Source organism: Morone saxatilis, unplaced genomic scaffold (assembly GCF_004916995.1).
Source record: "Morone saxatilis isolate NCDOM2014 unplaced genomic scaffold, NCSU_SB_2.0 Contig22, whole genome shotgun sequence".
NCBI classification, from domain to species: Eukaryota; Metazoa; Chordata; class Actinopteri; family Moronidae; genus Morone; species Morone saxatilis.
In genome coordinates, this window is record NW_023339785.1 from 3,536,387 (window position 1) to 3,538,269 (window position 1,883).

A 1,883-nucleotide genomic window follows, 5' to 3' on the forward strand; every position below is an offset into this window, starting at 1 on the left:
ACACACACACACACACATCACACCCTCAGATGACCGTGCAATCAGAGCAATAACAATCGCCCCGACGCAATCTTACGTCACACTGTGATGCAGTAAACATCGGGGGTCCTGTATTCCAGTGACACACCGTGTTATGGGTTTAACGCGCACGGTAATGATCCGTGCGTGTTTCGGAAGCGCAGTCAGCAGTGAGATGGAGATTTAACCTGATCGACCGTGTGAAAACCAAACCCTGTTTGGAAATCTGCTAATTTATTGTTTCCTTCCATGTGCGCAACAAGGCGCGCATCACATTACACAGCCCATAGGCTATGGTTAATGAATACGTTCTCCCAGAGAATTCGGCATACATCTTATGTGCAAAGCATCACTTCATTTCGATGGAATCTCAACTTCTATCACTGTTGGCCACCACTCGCTACCGCCCTCCACGGGTGCTTGGGTAGGAGATTATTCTGGGATTAACAGGAGCCAGTTCTAAAAGTTCACGTACTGTTTCAATAGGTGCTGCTTGGTGTGATGACTGTGCACCGAATCCAATGAAAGAATAAACAATGCATGCTTGTTTTAGGTGTTATGCACGGTTGCCAATAAGAAAGGGACCACTAAATTGCAGAGATTCCTTAATGCAGTTTGGCATCTTGACGTTTCCTTGAAATTCACTGCAAAATCTCTTCCTCGCGATTGCCCACAGCAGCAAACTGTCATCCTCACCCGTTCAGCCACTCTGCTCAAGGATACGCTGTTTTCGGTTTGCCAAAGCAAACAGTCGTGTGAACCAGACGAACGTTTTGTAACCGTTTCCTAACGATTACGCAAACGCTTATGAAAACGCAAAAACCGCGTCAACTTTCTCAGCTGACTGAAACCCACTGCCTCCTCTTCGTCTCATTGCTTTTCACAACATCGTCTGATTAACTGACCAATTGGGAGAAATTGGAGGAATCATCGGTGGGAGTTGCTCAACTTTGAAGCGCACTGAACAGCCTACAGACATCCAAGCGGTTAAGCTCGCGGTGCTGTGGCAAGCAGCTTATAATGGAGTGGATAAATAACATTACGCAGCACTGATGTATTGCAGTGCTTCCACAAACAGGCATTTATTAAACACCAGCTTCGATTCTACGAGAAAACGAGATAAAACACAATATCCAACCAGCCGTGTACGCACCACCTAAAAGACACACAAGTGACTCTTTTCACACATTTTTTTAAAACCGAGCTGTCCTGTAGCCGGAGGATTAGTATCATAATGTCATAATATCACAATAGTCCTCCGGCTGTCCATGCGTTCAGAGGCGCACCACGTGTCCAAGTCTCCAGCACTGAAATTAAAACTTCCCTCAAGATTGCGTCAAAAGTTTCAAAAGCGCCCCTCTGCATGCCAAATAATCCTCCCCGAGCAGCACACACCGGCAGCCCGCAGCTTCCAGCACCCACACAAACACAACTATTCCTTTTAATCCGTCAAATTGCCCCATGGTTGATGGCATTTCCTCCAAAAAAAAAACACGTGAAAGCCAGACGTCAAGACATAGTAGACATTCACACACACATACACACGCACGCAGAACGAGACGCCGGGTCGCACTGTGCCGGGGAGATGCTGCTGACAAGCCGGGCGAGAGCCTCGCATCAACCGGGCATAGCGTGCGCCACGGCCGGCGACGCGCGCAGATGCACCCCGGTCCGAAAAGCCCAAAGTTCCGTGTATCCAGAGGGGCCGAGATCTTACCTGGCTGCCGGAGTTTTCTGTCAGGTAATTGAAGACAAAGGACGAGAGTTCCTCATCTAATAGTGGAGCGCAGTCCGCCATCTTCTAGTGAATGAGGAGCCGTGGAGTCAGAGAGCGGAGTATAGGAGGAGGAGGAGGAGCAGTGGGG

The 1,883-nt window shown here is 48.6% G+C and overlaps 1 protein-coding gene across 1 annotated transcript in view; it reads right to left on the minus strand.

Annotated features, from left to right (window-relative positions):
- The window catches only part of ppargc1b (peroxisome proliferator-activated receptor gamma, coactivator 1 beta), an 85,410-nt gene extending 83,571 nt beyond the window's left edge, over window positions 1-1,839 (minus strand). The window contains exon 1 of the mRNA XM_035669753.1: window positions 1,736-1,839. Within this exon, the coding sequence (XP_035525646.1) occupies window positions 1,736-1,816 (81 nt within the window). The 5' untranslated portion in view covers window positions 1,817-1,839. The remainder of the gene's footprint in view (window positions 1-1,735) is intronic.
- Between the last annotated feature and the right edge of the window lie 44 nt (window positions 1,840-1,883).